The 22,879-nt window shown below is 32.2% G+C and overlaps 1 protein-coding gene across 1 annotated transcript in view; it reads right to left on the bottom strand.

Moving 5' to 3' along the window:
• Positions 1 to 22,879, bottom strand: part of Dennd1b (DENN domain containing 1B) — a 228,808-nt gene that overhangs the window by 62,385 nt on the left and 143,544 nt on the right. The window contains exons 13-14 of the mRNA XM_076831584.1: positions 17,798 to 17,923; positions 11,614 to 11,715 (exon numbers count right to left, since the gene is read on the bottom strand). Of these exons, the coding sequence (XP_076687699.1) occupies positions 11,614 to 11,715; positions 17,798 to 17,923 (228 nt within the window). The remainder of the gene's footprint in view (positions 1 to 11,613; positions 11,716 to 17,797; positions 17,924 to 22,879) is intronic.

Raw genomic sequence — 22,879 nt, 5'->3', positions numbered from 1 at the left:
GAGTATGAAAATAGAGCAAATTACAACAACATGGAATAAATGCAAAACTCAGGCATGAACAAAGTTCTAAGGAAACAAAGGACAGAACTGATGGCAATAGGGTTAACATTTGAACAGGATATTGAAGAATGGCAGAAAATCAACATGGGTGGTTTGGTATTGCTAGCACATGCAAAACATTATATTGTGAAAAATATATTTGAAGGAATTTCAATGTGATTGGATATTGCCTTAGCATAGAAAACTGGGCAAAGATTCGAAGCCCAGAAATAGACCAAGCACCTTACATAGTGAGATACTCTGGGAAAGTGGCAAAATCAGATCCAAACCCAGGTTTGTTGCATCCTGGGGCAAGTATTCTTAACAGTGCAAAGGATGTTGCAAAGGATGAACATGGTATGTTTACTTAACTGCTAATTAAGTCAAAGGATGAACATGGTATGTTTACTTAACTGCTAATTTTCCTTGAACATGGAGGTGACAGATGGTAATTTTACCAGTAATTTATGTAAAATACTTTCTCGTGAAGATTAACATTGCCATATTGAGGTATAGAATGCAGGATATGCAGAGATGTTTTGGAAAAATACAGGAGGCTTCCTAAAATATACTTCTCAGCAGGCCTATATACCCTTCCCAATACTTTTAAAACACACATGTTCTCTGTTGAAAATGTGGCTCAGAGGTAGAGTACTTGCCTACTATGCTTAAGTCTCCCAGTATGATCCCAGCACCACTAAATAAATAAATAAAAATATGCCTTTTCTTCTATCACGATGAGTACTTTGTTCTATGGGAAATTTTTGATAAAAAAATGTTTATATTATCTTATGAAACGTATTAGAGGAACACTAAAAGGGATTTTTCCAATTTGAATCTTCCCTATCATTTTCTTCCCCAATTGAGTTAGAATTTGAACAAGCAGAATTCTTTTTTTATTTTGGGGATGGGGGGCAGCATTATATGAATATACTTGAACTCCTTCACTATTACACAAATTTCTTAACAGTTTTCCAATTAAGAGGGTCTATATTCATGGAGATCCTTTAAATTTATAGTTCAAGTTAAGCTCCTGGATTGATGCACTAAATTCAGACACAATTCTTAGCCATACGAAGTACGTAGCAAAACGAGTAGAGAAGACCTTTCTTCCAGTAACTTTAATAGCCCACAATAAATACAAGAAAATTATTTACTTTATTGTGTTAGTGTACTATGAAATGAAGGTAAGAGACCTAAAAATAGTGGCTTAAATCTTTATAAAACTGCTAATTAAAGAAATACAGTGATGTCAGATTGTGGATTTAAGGAACTATTTCTGGGATTCCTTCCAAATCCATTATCTAAAGAGCAATTCATCCAAATGGAACCTCCTATCATCTGTCTAAGCTACATGTTTATTTAATATTATCATGGAATGTTAGAGCCAAAAGGTATCTCAAATTTAGTGATCTTTAGAGTAACTCTTGTTAGAAATGCAGAAACTGAAGCTTAAAGAAGTTAGAAATCAATGAAAACACAGCTTTTAATGCCTAATCTAGAAACATCCAAAAAGTTGTATATTTTCATAATTATTTAATTTAAATATTAATTGTTTAAATAATTAAACCCCCAGCTTTGGGCTGGGGATGTGGCTCAAGCGGTAGCGCGCTCGCCTGGCATGCGTGCGCCCCAGGTTCGATCCTCAGCACCACATACAAAACAAAGATGTTGTGTCCACCGATAACTAAAAAATAAATATTAAAACTCTCTTTCTCTCTCTCCCTCTCTCACTCTCTCTTTAAAAAATAAATAAATAAATATAGCTTAATAATAATAAAGTAAAGGTAGTTGGTGGCTGATGCTTTGTTGTAGAAACTGCAGCCCGGGGATGAGGAGATGAGGAACAAGGAATACAAAGTTTCAGTGAGCCAACAGAAGATCTACTGTACAGTGTAGTTACCAGTACTGTTTGTTTCAACATTTCTGAAAGAGAAAATTTTTGCATGTTCTCACTAAAAATATTACAATAGGTGAGTGATGTTAATTACCGTGATATGATTCCACGATGCATATGTACATATATGTGTTTGTATATCACTCACATTGTATTTCACAAACATATGTAATTATTATTTGTCTATTAAATTTTTTTAAAATAAAATTTAAATATCATATAATTTAAGGATATGACAATCTGGGAGAACACTGCCCTTCCTTTAAGGCATCTCTGTGTGCCCCTCCCTCCCTACAAAAAAACCTCCAGCTTATGCTTACTTTGTCTTTATGGTTTTTGATCACATAATTAGGTTTACATAAATAATGTATTATTTAGATTTTATTGCATTTGAACATTATTTCCAAGAGTTCATCATATACATTCCTCACTGACACTTGTTTCACTTCCTTCATCTCGAGTTTTATTATAGTTCATTCATTTCCCTGATAAAATTTTTTATTGTATGAATATAACAAATCCTTCATGCTAAAATTACTCACATGTTTTGTTGTTCTGAGCAATTTTGGTAAATAACTTTTGATGTGTATTAGAGTATAGTTGCTGTGTCATAGGAAATTTGCATGTTTGACTTAAATGGTAGAATCGGAGTGTTTTCTAAATAACTTGTATAAACTTATACCTAAATAATTAAAATTTAGTTTCTTGCTCTACACCTTTGCTCAAATTTGGGGTTTTCAGGTTTTTAAAATTTGGCCAGTCTACTGAATGAGTAGACTGTGCTTTTTATTTGGAATTCTCTAGTACAAATTATGATTGAATATCTTATAGGTCAGTATTAGTCATTTAGGTTTCTTCACCAGTATGTATCTATTCAAATATTTTACACAATCATATTGAATCATATGTGTAATGAGGAAGTTTGTGTTTTATAGTATAGAGATTCTAAGTGATTGGGTGGTTTATATCTATTGTGAATTTTAATGAAATCAAAGTATTAAGCCTTAAAAAGCATGTCTCCTTCTTCAAAGTAATAAGAATGTAATTTTAGTATCTTCCTCTTGAAATATTTTTACCTTCTGGAGGGCTAAATTGTGCATATAAGAAGCTTAAGTGAAAAATACTGGCATCTTTCCCCAAAAGAAACTATTAGTGTTTCAAAATTTTGAATGACACTTGTTGAAAAATATCTTTAATCATGCCTTTTTTTTCTACATTTTATCATAAATGGTTATTAGAGTCTATAGAATTTTTGGCATCTTTTGAGATGAAATAATAATTTTTCTCCTATAATAAGTTAACATGGTAAATTAGACTCAAAAAATTTATAAATTTATGTGCATTTGTTATTTAATTTCTTAGATAAATGCAATTTAGGCATAGAATAGTACCTTTTAAAGATATCACTAGAATGGTTTGAAAATAAACTTTGTTATAAATATTAACTCATATTAACTATGCAAGTTGGTGGGTTTCACTGGGATAGTTCCATACATGCACACATCCTCTCTTAACTGCATTTACCTCTCTAGAACTATCTCTTACCCTACTTTCTCTCACCCTTACCCTGGACCCCCTTCTCCCTCTTCCCTAATAGTTTCTATTCTACTTATAGGTTATTTCTTTGTTTGCTTCCATATATGAAAAAATACAACACTAGTATTTCTGTATCTGGCTCATTTTGGTTAACATGTTTCATTTTCCTGCAAATGACATGATTTCAATCTTCATGGCTGAATAATATTCCAATGTATATGTGTGTATAGTGTCCATTGACAGACACCTAGGCAGATCCCATAATTTGATTTTTGTGAATAGAGTCACAATTAAGAGAGGTATACAGAGGTATGCATGTGTCTCTTTCATATGCTGTCTTCATTTACTTCAGGTGTACATCCATCCAGGAGTCTATAGGTGGATTATATGGTAGTTTTCTTCAGTTTTTTGAGGAGCCTCCATAGTGTTTTCCACAGTGGCTGTACTAGTCTACATTCCTAATAACAGTATATTATAAAGGTTCCTTTTTCTCCACATCCTTACCAGCATTTCCTAACTTTTATGCTTTTTTTCTCTTTTGATAATAGCCATTCCAACTGGGTTGAGGTGAAATCTCAAGGTAGCTTTGATTTGCATTTCCCTGATGGCTAAAGATGATGAACAATTTTTTTTCATATATTTATTGGCCATTTGTTCTTCTGAGAAGCATCTGTTCAGTTCAGTTGCCCTTTTCTTGTTCTTGGATGCTGAATTCCTAACACATTCTGGATACTAATCTTCTGTAACAGCTAGTAAAGATGTCCCCCATTTTGTAAGTTGCCTCTTCACTCTGCTAATTGCTTCAAAGTTGCAAGCTTACATTGAGGTCTTTGATCTACTTTGAGTTGACTTTTGTACAAGGTGAAAGGATCTAGTTTCGGTCTTCTACTGGGAGACAGCCATTTTCCCAGCACCACTTGTTAAAGAGGCTGCCTATATTTTTGGCAACTTTATTGTGAATCAGATGGCTGTACAGGAGTGGGTTTATTTCTGGGTCCTCTATTCTATTCCATTGGTCTATATGTCAGTTTTTATGCTAATACCATGCTGTGTTTGTTATTATATCTCTAAGGAATATTTAAAATTAGGTACTATGATGACTCTAGCATTCTCATTTTGCTCAGGATTATTTTGACTATTCATGGTCTTTTGTGGTTCGAAATAAATTTTAGGATTTTTTTCTAGTTCTATGAAAAGTGACACTGGCATTTTGAGGGAATTGGCTTGATTCTGTAGATTACATTTGGCAGTATGGCAATTTAAACAATGTTAATTCTCCTAAGCCACAAACATGGGAGATCTTTCCATCTTCTAGTATCAAGAAGAATGTTTTATAATTATCATCGAAGAGGTCTTTTACCTTCTTGGTTATTTGTAGACTTTTTATAAGGCTATTGTGAATGGGAATGTTTTCCTGATTTTGTTTTCAGTGAGCTTATTGGTGTATTTTAAAAATACATTAATCTTTGCATACTGTATATCCTGTTGTATTGCTGAATTTGTTTATCAGTCTTTTGGTGGAGTTTTTAGGTTCTTGAAAGTATACAACCATATCATCTTCAAACAGGGACAATTTGAATTCTTTCTTTTCTGTTTGTATTCCATTTCTTTCTTTCTCTTGGCTGATTGCTGTGGTTAAAACTATATTGAATAGAAGTAGTGAGAATGAACTTGCCTCATTCATGAATCTAGAGGAAATACTTTTAGTTTTTCCCAATTCAGTATGATATTGGCCATAAGTATGTCATGTAGAGACTTTATGTTGAGGTATGATCCTTCTACACTTATTTTCTTCAGATTTTTATCATAAAGAGATGATGAATTTTATCAAAGGCTTTTCATGCATCTATTGAGATTATCATATAATTTTTGTTTTTTATTCTTTTATGTGCTATATTCCATTTACTGATTTGCATGTTGAACCATCTCCTGCAGCCCTGGCATGAAATCAACTTGATAATGGTGTATGATCTTTTAAATGTGTTATCAAATTTGATTTACAAGTATTTTTACTGAGGAGTTGTGCATCTATTTTTATCAAGGATATTGGTCAATAGTTTTCTTTGTTGTATCTATCAGGTTTTGATAGGAAATACTGGCTATGCATAATGTGTCTGGAAGAATTCCTTCTCTTTCTACATTATGGAATAATTTGAGGAACACTGGTGTTAGTTCTTCTTTATATGTCTCATAAAATTCAGCAATGTACCTGTCTGGTCCTGGGCTCCCTCCTTGGGAGACTTTAATCTCACTGCTTATTAATGACCTATTCAGCTTTTGATATGATCTTAGTTCAATTTCTGTAGGTCATATGCTTCTACAGATTTATCCATTGCTTTTAGATTTTTAATTTTATTGGAGTATAAATTTTCAAAACAGTCCCTAATGATCATCTTTGGTTCAGTAGTATCTGTCATAATAACCCCTTTTCAGTTGTATTTGTATGTTTTTGTTCCCATCCCCGGGCCATGCCCCCACCCTCCGGGTTAGTTTGGCTAAAGGTTTGTCAATCTTGTTTATCTTTTCAAAGAACTAACTCTTTGGGTTTCATGATCCTTTGTATCATTATTTTAGTCTCTATTTTATTTAGCTCAGCTCCAATCTTTATTATTTCTTTCCTTCTACTGCTTTTGGGTTTGCTCTATTCTTGTTTTTCAGGACCTTGAGATGCATTATCAAATTACTTATTAGAGATCTCTCATTTGTTTAAAATGTGGGCACCCATAGCAATAAAATTACCTCTTAGAACTGCTTTTGCTGTATTGCACATATTGTTCTATGTTATGTTTCCATTATCATTTGATTCTACAAATATCTTAATCCTCCCCCTGAGTTTTTTAATGTTTAGTGTTTTCTCTCCATATAATATAGTTCCTGTGGTTCCTCTTGCTGTTGATTTCTAGTTTCATTTTATTATGATCTGATGCAATGCAATAAATTATTTCCTTTTTCATTTTCTTAGACTTTTTTATGTCCCAAAATATGGTCTATATTGAAAAAAGTTCTACTAGCTAATGAAAAGATTGTAATTCTGCAGATGTTGGACAGAATATTCTATGTCTGTTAAGTCCATCTGATCTATACTGTAATTTAACTCTGATATTTCTCTGTTGATTTTTTTTGGATCTAGATGATCTATTGGTGAGACTCAGATATTAAAGTTTCCCACTGTGTTATAAAACAAACATTACTATGTTCAGTAATGTTTGTTTTATAAATCTGAGAGTGTTCTAATATTTAGTGCATTTATATTTACAACATTATATCTTCCTGATGGACAGTTTGCTTTGTAAACATGGAATAACCTTCTTTGTCTCTTATTTTGACTTGAAGTCTGTTTTGCCAAATATGAGTAAAACTAGTGTTTCTTACTTTGTTTTCACTTATTTGAAACTTCACTCTCTATCACATCTAGTATCTGTATGTCTGCCATTGAGGTGAGTTTCTTGCGTCCAGCAGATTGTCAGGTTCTGTTTTTGTTTTGTTTTTTTTTTATTTTTATTTAAACTCAATTAGGCAGTGTGCCTCTTTTAATTGAAGAATTAAGACCTTTTATATTCAGGATAATTATTGAATGGTATGGACAAATTCCTGTCATTTGTATTTGGGCCTATCTCTTTCTATGTTTTTCTTCTGGTTGTTTGGAACAACCTCTTTTATTCATCTTAGAAGTCTAATGATCTAATAAGGTAATAATATTTTATTCTTTCCTAATTCTTATTAGTTTTTCTACTCTTTTAAGGAGATGTATTTTTTCTCATGCTCTCATGATTGTGTTTATCTTGCTTCCTCTTTTGTGTGTAGAATTCCTTTAAGTATTTTCTGTAATTCTGGTTTAGTGGCCATGAATTCCTCTAGTTTAATCTTGAAAAGACTTTATTTCTTCTTCAGTTGTGAAGGATATAGTAATCTAGAATTGCAGTTATTTCTTTTAGAGCTTGATATCTATCATTTCAGGCCCTCCAAATTTCTTTAGAGAAATCCGCTATTATTCTGATATGTTTACCTTTGTAAGTATTTCTCTTCTGTAGCTTTCAATAGTTTTCCTTGTTCTATAATTTTGGAAGTTCAATAAATGTGGAGAAGTTCTTTTCCGGTCATGTGTATTTGAAGTTCTAAATAACTCCTATACCTGGATGATCATACCTTTCCCAAGATTACAGAATCTGCTGTTATTTCATTAAATATCAAGGCTGTTCTTCTGTTCCTTCTTCTACATCATGATTTCACACCTGGCTTTTAATCATAAATAGGCCTTGTAGGTTTTGTTTATTCTTACTTTTCTTTTTATTTTTTACTTTCTAAATATGATAACTCTTCACCCAAGTCTTGAAGGCTTGATTTCTTTCTTCTTTTTGATCTACTCTTGGTGAGACTTTTCATTTGATCTATTGAGTTTTTCATCTATAAAATTTCTTTTTGGTTCTTTTTTAGAAGCTCTCTCCTTTACTAAACTGCTCTTTTCTATCCTGCATAGTTTCCCTTAAACCATCCAGCTTTTTATTAGTTTTTTCTTTGAATTAAATGATCATTTTTAGTATAATTACTTAAATTCTTTGTCTGGAATTTCATCCTGCTTTGGAATCAGATACTACTGAGTTGTGAACTTTCAAAGGAATCATGTTGCCTTGTTTTTTTATGTTTCTTGTATTTCTTATTGATATTTATGCATCTTTTAGGACACACACCTCTTCCAATTTTATATGAGTTCATTCTTAAGGAATAGCTTTCTCTCTTCTTTTCTCATAGACTCCTTAGTCCTCTTTTTAATGACTTCCTAGTGATTCAGACTGATCCACCAGTCAGGTTATAACAATAATCTTTATTATTTACAGTCAAATGATTAGGGGTTTTAGTTATATCTATAATATTTCTTCATCACAAAACCTAAATTAATGTATGAATAAAGTGGGAACAGTGGCCTACTCAAGTAGACATATCAATAAAACCAGCTCAAGGGGCAAACCTGGATTTTGTTGAGAAATGCCTTCACATCCTTTGTGTAATTAAAAGGTGTTTAAACTGGTATACAACTCTACATATTTTTTTTCTAAACATGTTATAGATATCAGGCCAGGATCATCTATATTCATTGTTGTTGATTTGAAGTTAGTTTAGTCAGTACAGTTCTCCTTTGAAGGTAATCTTTTTTTCTCCTATCATTTTAAAAAATTCCCTCTTTAATATTTTGTAACTGAATATATTAGATTTCTTTGTCTTTGCTTGGTGTGGATATGTTGGACTTTTTAAATCCATAAAATGGAGTGTTTCACTGGTTCTAGTGAAGTCATTTCATTTATTTTCTCCCTTCTGTTTTTAGTCTTTACCTATTAGAACTGATTATATGAATTACTCTAGACTCTCCATGTCTATTATCTCACTATATCTTCTATTTCTTTGTGTCTGAACCATATTCTGGATAATTTCTATTTCAGATATATCTTCAACTCCTTAAATCTCTCTTCATTTAAGACAAATCTGCAATTAAACCCAACAATTTCCTTTAATTTCAATTATTATATGCTTCACTAATTATTTGCTGTATTCTTAAAATTGGTTTTATATCCTTTAAAGTTGTTTCTGGACAACTTTATTAAAGCTTGATTTTTTTTCTCTCAACATCTTAAACATGGCTATGTCATATTCTATTTCTGATAATTCCAAGTATTTGAAGTCTTGGTCAGTTTCTGTTACTTTTAATATTACTCATGATTTGATTCCCTATATGTTTAATGATTTTTAATAGTGAAAATTCTTTTGAAATTTTAGTCTCTGTTCAGATACCCAGGAAATAAGTGAAAGGAAAAGGTACCTTTATTTCCTGTTTACTTTTACATGAAGTCCTCCCAGATTTTTGGAAGTAAGTTCTCCTATTATACTTCTTACCCAGAAAAAGTGACCCATTAGCTCTGTTTCCTGTGCCTCCTTTCGACAAAATATTTTTCAACTCCTACATTTTAAATTGCTTGGGTAAAGAAGTTATTTCTCAACCTATTCTGACACATTACCAGAAATAAAAATTCACTCTAATTCTTTCTTTAAAACTGTATGTTGCTCTCCTGGGTTCAAGTTCTATCAAACTGGAAGCATTAACATGCTAAAAGAGACACCGATTCTAGATCTACCATGGATCATAAAATCATTGTTATAGATAGCAATCACTTGTACCTAGTAAATTTTTATATTCCTTCAGCCATTTCTAAGTATAATCTTTGAAGATCCATCTGTGTTGATACATTTTTACCAACTGACTTTTCTTTTAGAAAAGTTTGTAAAACTCTGTCAACAAGACTCTTTTAAATACTTTCAGGGCTATCTTTAAGAATCACTTTCTTAAGATTCATAAAATGTTATCAACTTCTAAAAATGGTACATTTGTCTATGCAAAACTATTCAAGTTGTCCACAAAATGGATTTTACTTTCATTGAAGATTTTCATTTTTTAGATTTAGCCTTTTCACTTTACTAATTTAAAAATAATCCCACATAGACTTGGATTATGTTATTGTATTTCCTCTAAGAATGAGAAGGACAATAGATTTTACTGAGCATCTGCAAGGTGTCATCCACTATGCTGAGTGTATATATAAGCACACATAAATGTTATCACAACCCTGTTAGGTAGGTGGCAATATTTGTATTTTAAAGGAAAATAAACATGCACTTAAGCACAATCATCTGTTAAGTGAAAAGTATCTAACCCAACTCTTCATGATTCTTATAAATGCTTTTTGAAAATTATTATGCAATAAAATTTACCATGCTTTATTAACTTATTAAGTGGTAATAATCCAGTTACAGAATCTCTACTCAAAAGTAGCAAGTTATATATTCTACCCACCCATTCAATCCTTGATCCATTTAACAATTTGATCTTCACTACTCATTCTTGATAATAGAAAGTTGTATCTCTTCTTGATACAAAAATGGGCACATTAATATTTAATTCAACAAGCCCATACTGGATGACTAACTTGGGAATACACTGTACTATATTCTTCAGCGCTTATAAAGCACTATTATTTGATCCTCCTTATAACCCTAGGAAGTAATTCACTATATGCTTGGATACATCTAGGTATAGGGAACTCCAAAGTATACAACTATATCTTTGGAAAATAACAAGACATCTCTGGTCCTGAAATACATGATCCTAAAAGTTTATATATAGAAAGCCTTTCCTTTATATATTAAAAGACAGTTATATTATCTAAATACTTTCAAATCTCAGATTATTTTTTTAAATTTCCATAGAATATAGATAATATATTAATTTGTTGCCATGCTGATTTCTTTACTGACTTATTTTGAAGAATATTTTAAGCTATAAGGAATTTCCCCCCAAGAGTCTAAATAAATTACTATTATGGTCATCAGCTCCTCCAAGGCATTACATATTTTTATCCTGCTTGAGCACTATTTGACATACCACTGTTCTTCATTAACACTAAATTCACAACATCAACGTTACTCTTAAAATTGTCATTTCAAAGAAGAAATGCAAATTTTAAGGACTTAAATTATGTAAACCAAAACTAAGACAACAAAGCTTAAGAGACTTGCTATGACTCTATAATGAGATGAAAAAAACTAGTATACCAAAATTTCTGAATTCCAATGTCAAGCTACAACTTTTTTGAAATGGAAATTATATTTTCTGAACTGAAAATCAGGACATATGGTATAACCATAATTTTCCCCTAAATTTTAAATTCATAATTATGAAAAGCCTTTTACAAAGCTTAAAAGGTTAAATATTCATTTTGTAAATTATTTTATAAACTAGATAACACTGAGACTATCCTAGTTATTTTTTACCATATCAATCTACAATTCCAAAATAACTCCTCCTCACATTCCCTGCTTAAAAACTACTCATGTTGTGTTTTCGTTTGTGGATATATGACCTTCCTCAGTGAAACCTGGAGCTTAGCAATTTTTTCATTAGTTCCTTTTAATAGCAAAGTTATTACATAATATTTCTGCACTGCTAGGTCATAGCTAGCTACTGAGTTTTTAAAAAAATCATAAAATGCTAGAAAAGACTTTACTCAGGATTAGGACACAGTTTCAGGATGATGAAAATGTGCAAAAATGACAATGTTCTGTTACAGACTAAAAATGTGTAGATCCACTCTTACCTGCTTAAAAAGTTGAAGGTTAACAGCAGTTTCCAAGAACTGTTTCATCACACTTGAACGATGCTTTACAAAACTTTCCTCACAGAAAGTGACAGGCTCACCCTAGATAGAAATGAAGATTTTCAGGGCATCAATATAAAGACAGTTAAAGAAGCAGTCTCTTTTAGGAGGTACATGGAGAGTCACAGAGTATATGACAGGGAATCAACAAATAGACCTTGATACATAATAGCTGGATTTCAGGCTAGCCGAAATGTTCCAGTACTAAAAATCCTCTAAAATACCTTACTATTCAAGAATCTTTTGGACTCTGAAAACTGGTCAATTTCACTGCCTCAAAGTAGGAGTAAATTTCCTAAAACTAAGATTAACACTGTTATACTTAAGTATGAGAATATAAATAGTATGTGTACTTGAAAACATCCAACAATTTTATTTTCATCCTGATTATAAAATATCTTAACAATATTTAATAATATATAATATGTATACTTATATAATAATATATAATAATATGTATACTTATATAATAATATGACAATTATTACATGATTTTTGCTGTTTCCATTAGTTGTTATAAAATTAATTTGTTTTGAAATCAATGAAATGCTTACAATCACCTTATCTTCATAATTGCAAATATAATTCTGATTGGATATATTTTAGGATAAATTCTACTTGGCATCTGATTTTACTTATTCTAAGTGCTAAGTAATCATATCTCTAGAACCATCTTGTGATATCTGTACCAGATGCTCCGTCTTCAAATGAACAAGGACTTAAATTTCAAGTCCTACAGACTCCACTTGTTCCACTTATTCTTATTTGACTGCAAAATATCTGTCATCATTCAGTGGCTGATCCCTACCACCTGCTATTTCTCTCATCAACCTAAATGCCACCCCCTGCCCACTCAACACAAATAAACATAAGTGACTGAACTTTATGATCAAAATAAAAACAGAGACTAAGTACAATGACTCATTCATTACAATGAATCGTGTTAGCAATTCTCACGTTGTCCTTAATAACTTGAAAGAATAAAAGGATGTTCAGAAACAAAAAAACTGGGAAATAACTCTACACAGGAATAGGTGAGATTTGTAATTGAGGGTAATATCATTTATCAAACACTACAAATACAGAAAGAAAATGTATTTAATGAGAAGTTGATGAAATAAATTTGGATGTGCATCTTAAATCGTATTCTCAGCTGAGGCCCAGATAGGGATTGTTGTTCAAATAACTTGTTGGAGAATTAATCTGAGAAAAGATACTAGAGGAAATAAGGAAAGGAGAAAAAAAGCCAAGCAAGAATGGAATCAGATTCATAGATCCACTTCTACCTAACTACACAGGGGAAAGCACTAATTATAACACAGAATTGATCCCAACTTCTTATACTGCATGTATCATTGGCTTGCTCTCCCCTTGTGGAGGGGAGTAATAGGGGAGAGCACATTCTCTCCCTGGAAAGGTACCTCCTATTTAGTCAAAGCAATTTTTCACTGAAAGGATCACCAGCCAGTACAGGAGGTCTAGGCAGTGAACCAACAGTATCTGCTATAGCAAGGTGAAGGCAAAGTGCTCAAGAAGAATATGGAAATGTCTGTAATTTGATATACTTAAGAATTATCTATACAGAATTGCATATTAAAGTTAGGCTTACCACCCACTATAGAAAATGGTTCATGCAATTAAGAAATATCTATCTGCTACCTAATCTGTTGTTTAATGCTATATTGTTCATTCACAGAAACAGTAAATAAACATAAGATTCTGTGGCAACAAAGAGTAATGAGATAGAAACATAAAACAAAAGGAAAACTCTTCATGTGACAATTTCAACATAATAACAAAAATAACTGAATTTTGCTCTTCAGGACAGTGATAAGGCAATAGAAAGGAACCCAAATTAGAATCATTTTGATGGAAATGTCAAATGAAGGAGCATAAATAAAAGTATATCAGGAAAACATAACATGAACTAGAACAAGAATGGAATTCATATTACAGAGAGGAGAACAAACTTTCTAGAAAGGAAGTACCAACATTACTTGCCACTATATTTAAAGAAGAAAAAATAATATATTAGATACTATATTAAGAAGCTTTCTAGGTAGTTTTTTACTGATAATAGTAAAAACATCAATGTTCATACTTGATTCACTTTTTAAAACATAATCAGAGCAGATTCAAGATTATTCAGTATAATGTGACTAATGAATAGGAAGGAAAAAGGTATCATTAGAGCCATGTGCTATGAAGTACATGCCCTCCTTACCTGATCTTATCTAAACTTGACCTATCAACTGCTTGTTGCAGAAAAAATTATTTAGAACTGCCCCCTGGAGGCATAAATCTGCTCCATATGGAACACATGATTTATCTCACTAAGTGTTGAATTTTCTTTAATAGAAAAAAGTAACTTTTCCTTCTTCTGAACAATCACTGCCTTTTTACAGCATCTCTTTGGTGATTCTTCTCTGTTTTGAAAAGTTATCCTTAAGTCTTACCTATAAACTCTGGAAATATGAAATGAAATTCTGGAACTAAACTCTGGAGAAGAAAGTTTCACAAGATGATATCTTTTGCCATAAGATGTGCATAAATGTTTGAGGAGATAGAAATGCTAATTACTGTGATTTCCATCATTATACACTAGATACATATACAGACTTACCCATGCCCACAGGGTAAGTTAAAGTTACCATACTTTAACTTACCCTATGGGCACGGTAATGGTATTGTCTCTATCAGTTAAGGTTTCTGGTTATATGATAAGATTTCATAACAACTGCCTTCCTTCTGGGAAAGCAACCTCAGAGAAAGTCGCCCTGTGCTTCTGGGAAGAAAGGACCAAAGACATTGAGAGACACAGCAGGTATAGGGTAAAGAAGGCAAGAAGGTCAGAGAAACCTTAGTTCTGAGACTTCCTCTGGATCAGCACGTCAAAGCACAGCTTGGGGTATCATTTTTCTGAGCCCCAACACATTCATTTAAGAAGACATACACCTTTAGGAAATGTACCTTCAGGAGTCTATGAGAACAGGCAAGATTGAACAGGAATATGTTACACTGGAGAGAGGGACGGTGGAAAGAACAATCTAATCCAGGTCCTACTGTTCACTAGCTAGGGAAACACAGTGAGGTTTTCCCAACTCTATGATTATCATTGTGTTTATCTTTAAAATAAAAAGGTAATGTTTTGAAGGCTTGTAAAAATTAAATGGAAGTGTTTATCTCTAGGGCCTATCAATGTCTGGCATCTAATGGGTGCTCAGCAGTCAGTTACTGCTTTAATAGCAATCAAAATTACAAGTATAAGTAAAAATAACAAGAAAATACTCTTCCAGTGAATAATGGAGAAGTAGTATATTAAGGAAAATGACTATATAGTTCACAGAAAGAAAGGATCAAGCATGAAGTATGGAGTCAAGTATCAGGAAGTAACTTGGCTGAACATTAAAATCAAAGGAGATAAAAGAACTGCCAGAAAGAAAGAAAATTATAAATAAAGGTTTGGGAGCCTGAGAAGTTTGAGATTACTGGTGCCTCAGGCAGAAATATAAACTGAGGTCAAAGTTTTGGAAAGAAAGTAAAAGGAAGACAGATTACTTGCTCAGTATCAGGTGAAGAGATAGCCTGACACCCTGGTTAGTCTGGGCCTAAACACATTTTAAGTATTGTCAGTAAAGGAAATAATGATTCATTTTTATACCCATGAACAATCATAAAACTTTAAAAAGTAAGGCCTAATGAAAGAATTTATATCCATCTTAAAGGTATTTAGTAGGTTTTTCCTTTAAAGTTATACTCTACTAGTGAGAAGATTCTACTAAAATATATTCATGAATAGGCAAAACCATGAAATATTGTAATTTCAACACTTGATCCATCTTTATTTATATCTATCAAAAATATATAAAGTACATATACCTATTACACAAATGACCGAAAATAATTTAGAGAAAAAGCAATCATTTTAATAAATTATGACACAATCAATTTGCAAAGAAAATGGCTTAAAACACATTTTAAACATAATAAAGATATGAATAGTTTCCCTTGAATACTGTTACTTTTGAAAAACAAATTTTTAAAAAACCTGAATTTTTTCAATAACTTTAAAAACTTTTCAGTCAATAAAAATGCATACAAAATGATAATACTATTCCCCAGCTCCCTAAAAGAACTAGCAATAAAAAGAGAAAATATCAAAAATTAAAAGGAAGAAATTAGAAAAATTAACAAATAGGATCAATAAAAACAAAGATATTCTATGATAAAATTATATATTTCTAACAGGTACTGAAATTATGGCTTTCAAGACTGTTTTGAAAAAACTGAAAATCATGGAAATCTTATATTCCTGTCTGCTCAATGAAGCTCAAAAATGTTAAAAACATGCTATTTTAATCATTCCACACTGTACCCAACATATTGACAATTTAAATCTATTAAAAAATGTTTCTCTTCTCACTTCAGTTTACTTCTGTCCTCAAATCTGTAGTTTTTCACAAATTTTAGAAGGAAAACAAAAAGAAAAAGTTAGTTTATAAAGATGAATAAGTATTTAAATGTGGTAAAATTCACGCATAATTATATTTTTAACCTTCTTTCCTATACTATAAACTCAAAATCAATTCCTATTACAAAAAAATCCTATAATCATAATAAATCATTAATTTTGTCTTTCAAACTAATTTTTCTGTTTTAAGTTGAATAAATTGAATACGTATATGCTTTATTAGAGAGTAGATAACTGTTTTCTAGTCTTGCAAAGAGTGAGATCCTAACAACAATATTTAAGGCTCTCCCATATGAGCTCTGTATGTTATGTATGGTACTATGAGTTCTATAAATGCATACATTTAAAGCATTAGCATGTGCTATGGTTTAGATAAGTGTCCCCGAAAGCCCCACATGTTAAGGCTTGGTCTTTCAGCCAGTGGAGCTATTGGGAGATGGTGAAATCTTTTAAGACACAGAGTCTAAGGAGAGGTCTTCCATTTGTTGAGTATGTACCCCTGAAGAGGATATTGAGATCCTGGACCCTTTCTCCTTAATTTTTGTGTCCCAGCCATGAAGTAAGGATAAGGAGCTTTGCACGTGCTCCCCGCAAAAGCGAGCGACTTCCCAAAGCTCAAAAACAATGAGGCCAATGGACCATGGTCTGAAACATCCAAAACTGTGAGTTAAAAATAAAGCCTTCCCTTTTATAAGTTGATTATCACAGGTATTTTGTTACAGCTAACATAAAGCTAACAGAGCATGAAAAATGGACATACACATTTACTTAGAGACAGCAGCCAATATGCTCATGCATTTAAGACTCTTCCCATAACTCAATAACCCTTGAACACATTCACATATGTTTAGTACTTCCTACTTTACAATAGGGATTTACAAACCAACCCTGAAAGATAGAGAAACTATAAGAATTCTCATTCTACAAATAAGATCAAAGTCTAGTGACTAAGGGTACTACAGTTTAGTAAACTTCCTAATAAACAGCAGGTCTTTGTATTACTTTTACTAATTCTATGTTTTTATCCTTTGAAATATATTTCTCTGGTCATGGAACAGTAGTATAATCATTTTTATAAATCAACTTAACACACCTTAATCAATAATGAAGATTAGACCACCTAAAAACTTGGCTATAATTCTACACAATAACCATTTTTAGAATGTGAAATTAACAGCAAAATGAGCCAAAATACACTAAATAGATAAGCCCACTTTAGAAAAGTGTTACACATTAGGCAAACAGTTAAGTTTCCAAATATTGCAAAAATTTTCAGTTTTAACTTCTTAAACTTTCACATTGTACTTGTCATATTTAAATTCATTAAATAAATTTGATTGGTGAATTTCTGAATAATTTTAACAAGATCAGATAAGTGCTTTATGTTTGAACACAATTAATTAGTTAAGAGGTAAGTGTTCCATTTTTAGAATTTTAATAAGGTGATATGCAATAGAATGTGGGAAGTATTAACTAAAGTTTACCAAAAAACTTAACACAGAAAGCCAAGGAATTGGAGATGTTTTATAGTATACTATGTTGGATTTTATAAGATAGTCATGATACTTTTTTAAGGTGTGATATTAAAATGATGTTTCTTTCTTTTGCCTCATTCCAAAGAACTGTACAATAGTGATGAAATAAAATGCTTACAGGTTTGTATCTCAGAGCATCTCTGTAGGATCCAAACAAAGCAGCCTGTGCCCTAAGAAAGGCCCTAGCTAGTCCATCACCGGTAGCTGTAGACTGTTTCTTCAGTTTATTTTTCAAGGCCGAGACCTGCATGACAGAGAAGAACAGTTAAATTAACACCTCAGAAATTGGTACAGCGAGGTAGGAACCCAATCAGCAGGCAAACCACAGTGTGTGCAGGTCAGCCAAAAATTCATCCTTCTTCCTGATAGCTTATCTTTTTAACTGCAGCGAGCACCTGCTGGTCTGTTAATTGAAACCAAAGCAGGAGTGAATAGTAACGTGCTAATGCAAATTGGTTTATGCTCTCTTTTTTTTTTCCCCAAAGGCCTCTTGACATAAATAAGCTTTAATTATTTTACAGTAAACTGCTTGTGAGCCACTTTTCTGCAGATTTTTAGCAATTACAACATGTGTCCACTTGTTTTGAGGTGAAGCTCATTGAATATAGCTCATTTCTGCTATGTAAGGTTATTTGTTGTGGGTTCTTCAGGATCACTTAGAATTTTATTTTACTTTTGGAAGCTTCATTTGCGTATGTAATTTTCCAGGCATTTGTTGATGTGTTTTGTCATTATTAGAAAAAAAAAGAGGGAAGAAGAAATAAACTTATTGAGACTGTACCGTGAGTGGAGAATTATGTTCTGCAAATGTTACACATTGTCTCATTTAATATTCACAATAGTCTTCTAAGAAAAGAATTCATATACCATTTATGAATGAAGAGATAAGAGGTGCAAAGACATGAATTAACCTGCCCTCACTATGTAGCTAATAAGAGGAAAATATATGATATACACTTTCTTTCTAGTTTTCAGACTACCACATGCTGGCCTTAAGTTCAATGTCACTATATCATAAACCAGTAATCAAAAAAGTACTAATGTTTTTAAATTAAGAAAGATTCATCTAAGAATTTGTATGATTTTAAAAGTCACCTAAATGTGTTATTATTTTTCAGACATATTCCATCCTTTAATTTCAAGTGCTACGTACTTTAGAGAACAATATTATCAAATTAATGTTTAGGTGAGTTCTACTCCTGATGTAAACTGATTTTGGGGGGAGGAGATATATAACATGCTCCTATGCATCAAATTCCCTTCAATAATTTCTTTCACATAAAATGGAAAACTATAGTCTTTATATTTAAAAATATTGATCCTCATACACAACCCCCATCAATGCTTAAAACAGAAACGTGAAACTATGTAACAATTCTGTTTTCTTAATAAAAACTGAGACAAATTCCAATTGGATTCCTCCCTTAACAGAGCATGTTCTTACTGTATGAAACTACCAGATAATAAAATAATGTCATTTATCCTTTACACATATATGCAAAAAGGAATATTTTTATTTCCTTATGCAAGTAGTCCTGACTAGTCTTGTAGATGATGATTGTAATTGAAGTGTCAACCTAATTAACAACTAAACTTTGAATAATGCTAATGAGAAATGAGCACAGCATCAGAGGAAAGAGCAGCTCTACAGGTGATAAACCTGCACAGTGGTGACATTTTCCAGTGTGAAGTCACAGTTGCTGTGATCTGATCAAAGAAACAGACCCCCATTGGGTCCAATTATAACCATAGTTTTGAAAAAATTATTGAGTTATGATGTTCATAATCTATGCAGAAAGGCCTTTGCAGTATAGGTCTTCTCCCCATAGCTGTGATCTTTTCAATTTACATCGAAGCTCCATAGATTCAGATAAAAGTTTAGAGCCTAATTCATTTAGCCCACAAAGTGCATATACCAGGATTCATTTAAGAGGGAATTTTTAATATTAAAATCTAACCTCAATAAATGAACATTTTTAGGTAATCCACATATCCAAACAATAATACAGTTGAAGGATACAAAAATAAATCTTCTTTCTTAATGCTCTTTATTCTAGTTTGAGTAATATTATTTTTTTCTAAGTTTCAAATGGTTTTAAAATATAAAACAATAGAAATGAATATCAGGGTACATATTTAATTACTGTCCCCAAAATATATTACGATGGAAGAAAAAGAAAATGTTCTCAATTTTTAGAAATATTATTTAACCTAAATGGGTTGGGGAATTTTTAATTTTTGCTTTTAAAAATTAAAAACAAATAAGTCATGCTTTATATGTGTGCAAAAAAAAAGTGTACTTTTTAATAAAATAGGAAATTGACAATTTAGCTCTCTATAAATCAAGCACACATTATTCTTTGAATAAGCATAATACTTTTGCTCACAGGCAATGGAATCAAGTGTACCCACTCCTCTGGTTTTACTCCATTATGCCCTTGACTGAATGACTGTTGCTTGAGCTATCCAGGAGTATCAATCTCACAATCCCTTCCTGACCAAATCATAAACTTTAAACCTTTACTTCTAGTTACCCAGTCATAGTTTCTGAGCTTTGTATGAATGAAAAGAAAATAAAAAGAAAATATGTGTTCTAGAACTGCACTGTCCAAATGAAATGTCATTAATCCAAACTGAGATTTACTCTAAGTGTAAAACAGAAACTATTTCATGAATAATTTTTATATTGATTATATTTTGAAACAGTATTGTAAGTATGGGATAAATTAAATATATCACTAAAATTAATTTCATCAAATTCTTTGGAATTTTAATGAGATTAAAAATTTTAAATTACATATGTGGCTCACATTATATTTCTATTGGATTTCTATTGGACAGTGCTTATTCTTCATGAGCATACCATCTAATTTCCTACAGATATGTGAGATTGAAAATAGCAATAAATATGGTTCCCTTTTTCCTGTGCTATTTATATATTATTTCAACTTTTACAAACAACATCAACATAAACTATAAGATTTCAACTGTTAGTACCTGTAGATCTGAGGTTGTTCCTGTTTTTCAGAGACCAGAAAAGCAGTTGAACTAATTGCTTTTATATGAGACAATGAATGCTCAAAAATAGTCTGTAAAACTGAAATTGTTTTTAAAAATCAATTTTAGATACATGGATATCAATCTCACATAAAATGATTATGTCAACTTTACTGTTTTCTCTTCCTTTACGTCACTGGAGTAAATTATCACCCGTTACCATTGCCCTTTGCAGCACTAATTAGCTTTTAGCAGTTTTTATCTATAAAACGATGGTGTTTCTTCTGCACTTTTTCAATATGTGGTCTGAGAAATGACATTTTATGATTTAATTTCCAAACTTGTACATTTAGTTGGGAAAAAAATTGTGTATGTTCCCATGAATTCTATATACTTGAATACAACTCAGAATTTAGAAAAACATTTGAAATCTTAGTCATATGGCTATTATCACATAATCCTATTAATAATGAAAAAGTATCAATTGTCTTGTTTTATTATTTTTGAAGTTAAGTCACTTGAGGCATGCACTTGAAAGATACTCAGGCTCTGGCCTTTTCCTGACTCTTCATCATAAAGCTACCATGAGGGAAGCCATTTCCTCTGCCACTTGCTCCTATCAAGACTGAAACTTCTGAAATCATGAGCTAAAATAAACATTTCCTCTTATAAGTTGTTTATCTCAGGTATTTTGTTACAGTGCTGGAGAGCTAACTAACACTCCACTTCAAATTCAAGGTCATAACAGTGTCAATTTCATTTATTCTGTTGTTCTCAAAGGAACTTTTTAGGTCCTCCTCAGCATTTTACCCTTTCTCATCCCCATATTCAATACTTCACCAAGGCTTGTCAATTCTACCTCTGATATACTTTTCAAATCTGTCCACTTTTCTCTAAATCCTTGTATTACCAGATTCAAGTAACTATTATCATCTTTCACCCTGACCACTGCAAATGGTTTTCACAGATTTATCTGCTTTATTTCTTAAACTCACAGTGACCTTCCAGACCCAGAACCCAAAATGATATTTTTTAACTTCAAATAGATGACACTATTCCTCTGTTAAAAACTGTCACTGAATTTTCAATAAAGTCCAAAGGTCTATTAAAGAACCATAGTCCCTTCTGACCACTCCTGCCTAACTCTACCATCTCCTTTTGCATAACTCTTTTACTCATCACACAACCTAGAGGGCTTCTTTCCATTTCTTGAATTTGCCAATCTCTTCACCATGGCCCAACTTTTGTAAATGCTTTTCCTCTTCCTCCTTTGCTTGTCTGTCTGACTCATACCCACCATTCAGGCTACTTCTGAAGAAAGATAATCCTGACACACTGAGCTTAGCTGTACCACAAACACTGTGGACTAGTAAGAATAATATGTCAGTTCAGCTAAATTATTTTCACTTTAGTTTGCTGGTAGCAGAAATGGGGCTGTCAGTCCACAAACATTTACTCTTCTTTTCTTTGGTAATGTAAGTTTTAAATATTACATAGTTAAAACCCAGCTATTTCTCAACATCCCTTGTGACCTGGTGTGGCCATATGGCTGGATTCTAATAAAAGGGATGTGAACTGAGGAATGTGACACTTTCAGGCTATGCCCTAAAAGGGGTATGAGTGCCCTTCCCTGGATTCCCCCTTTTATTTGAGGGCAAAGAGTAGTGGAACAGCTACCTTAACCCTGGAGATGAATGCCATGTGAATGATAGCAGACACCCCACAGCTCTGAACAACTTTCCTCTTAATTATTACACAACAGAGAAAAAAAAACTTCTATTTTTATCTAGAAAAGGGTGTTTAGAGGTCTCTATTACAGCAGCTTAGTCTGTACCCTAATAAATATGTCATCTAAAGAAGAGACAAAGAGTACAAAAGGATATGTGACAGATATGAAATAAGAATATAGACCAAGCCTCTGACTGCTTACGTAGTTTCTAAAACAGGTGCTGCTGAAATCCCACCCTCAATGCAACTGGTACAGCATCAGGGGGGTCATGCTTTCACAAAAAAACAAACTTCAGGCTTACAGTCTTTACTGCTATGGTATACAAGGAGAACATCTGAGCTCTCAAAAGCCTGTACATTACCACAAAAGACAATTACTTGCTACACAACAACTGCAAACGATTTTCTCTGTATCAATGAGCCTAGAACAGATCCAGTCTACCAATTTCACCCTTAATCTAAATTAGAATCTCCT

The sequence above is a fragment of the Callospermophilus lateralis genome, chromosome 13 (assembly GCF_048772815.1).
Source record: "Callospermophilus lateralis isolate mCalLat2 chromosome 13, mCalLat2.hap1, whole genome shotgun sequence".
NCBI classification, from domain to species: domain Eukaryota; kingdom Metazoa; phylum Chordata; class Mammalia; order Rodentia; family Sciuridae; genus Callospermophilus; species Callospermophilus lateralis.
Note: the sequence above shows the minus strand (reverse complement) of the source record. Positions and strands in the feature narration are given on the sequence as shown.